Genomic DNA, 1556 nt, shown 5'->3' with positions numbered 1-1556 from the left:
TGCGGTGCCGGCTCCGCTTTGGGGCATGCCGGTACAGGAGGGGTGTGGGCAGGTGAAGGCACGACCGGCGGGGAGTTACCAGGGTGCTGAGGGGCCTGGAGCCCCGAGGTGCCCTAGGAGGGGCTGAGCGAGCTGGATTTGTTCAGCTTTAAAAAGGCATGGCTAAGCGCAGAGATCAGTAATGCCTTGAGCTACCTAATAGGATGTGGTGTGAAGAAGGCAAGAGGTAGACTGTAGATGCAGGTTGAAACATGATTCTGAGTAGATACTGGGGCAGGGAGTCATGGTGAAGGGTGGTCAACCAGGGAGTCTGTGGTATCTCCATCTTTGGGGACAATCAGTGCACCTGGACAAGGCCCTGAGTGGTCTATCAGCTCTGTGTGGACCTGATTTGGGTAAGGGGTTGGACACAACACCCTCCAGAGGCCCCGCCAGCCTGGACTGTCCCATGGTTCCTGGGGCGTTAGAAGTGGAGGAGGGCAGCCTTCTCTGTCAAAGGGAAGAGGTACAGGCAGAACTAGGTGGCTCAAAGCCCCATTTAGCTGCACCTTGAGCACTTCCAATGATGGGGCATCCACAGCTTCTCTGGGCAACCTGTTCCAGTGTCCTTGCTTCATCCAGATTTACGGCTTAAATGTGTGAATCAAGGTTTAGCAAGTGCTCTTACATGAATTGGAAGAGAACAGGCCATGCATAGGGGTTAAAAAACAGTAATATAGGACCAACATTTGGGGAAACAACAGGGCTTAATTCGTGCTTTGGAAAACTTGCCTTTTCCAATTATCCTTTCCCCCTCCTGCCGAGGTGCTTATTTTAACAAAACTGAGAAGGCTTTTTTTCAAATAGTAGTGACACTTTTATGAGTATTTTTTACTTTAATATTCTGTGCTTAAAATACTAATACACAAACCCTGTTAGTAGTATATAATTAATAATAAGCATTAATTATTTCTCAATGGAAGCACTGCCTGAAGCATGTTTCTTAATCTTATATTTTCTTAAAGATTTGAAGAAAAACTAGCATTTCAAGACTGTAAAACTATTTTAAACCATGTTGTACATCTGAATGCAGTCCTTGAACTAACTAATAATTCAGACACTGTAATAAAATTACCCTTTCTGCATTTCTTCAAAAATATTCTAAACCCTTGTCTCAATAAACACTCCTTTTGAATTAAAAGTAATAGACAAGATTATTGAGGTGAAGGCTAGTAGTTTGTGTTAAGTGTATGTGCAGGCAGGTTCCTTGTAAGCAAGAAGCATTTTGGAAGTGAATGTAGGAACACATCTTTTTCTTGGATCAGTTTAGTTTCTTCATCTTTCTGTAACCATATTGCTAAGCAGCTTTGCCAGTCATCTTGATGCTCAAATTTTTTGTTGTTGTAGGCTAGTGCTTGCTTATCTTTTTTGCTATCTCTTACCTACTTGGGAGCTGCATGTGAACTTCTCTTTCTATTTGTTTTAGAACAGTGGAACCACTGGAATATTACAGGAGATTTTTGGTGAGTAAAACATGATATGCTTGTATAAATTGCTTGTCAATTTTTTTCTTGCTT

At 42.7% G+C, this 1556-nt stretch overlaps 1 protein-coding gene across 1 annotated transcript in view; it reads left to right on the top strand.

Annotated features, from left to right (window-relative positions):
• The first annotated feature begins 25 nt into the window (after nt 1-25).
• The window catches only part of EXOSC8 (exosome component 8), a 12507-nt gene continuing 10976 nt past the window's right edge, over nt 26-1556 (top strand). Inside the window, exons 1-2 of the mRNA XM_010287247.1 lie at nt 26-108; nt 1466-1502. Of these exons, the coding sequence (XP_010285549.1) occupies nt 26-108; nt 1466-1502 (120 nt within the window). The remainder of the gene's footprint in view (nt 109-1465; nt 1503-1556) is intronic.

The sequence above is a fragment of the Phaethon lepturus genome, unplaced genomic scaffold, assembly GCF_000687285.1.
Source record: "Phaethon lepturus isolate BGI_N335 unplaced genomic scaffold, ASM68728v1 scaffold8415, whole genome shotgun sequence".
Classification (NCBI taxonomy): domain Eukaryota; kingdom Metazoa; phylum Chordata; class Aves; order Phaethontiformes; family Phaethontidae; genus Phaethon; species Phaethon lepturus.
This window is presented reverse-complemented; position numbering and strand designations above follow the sequence as displayed.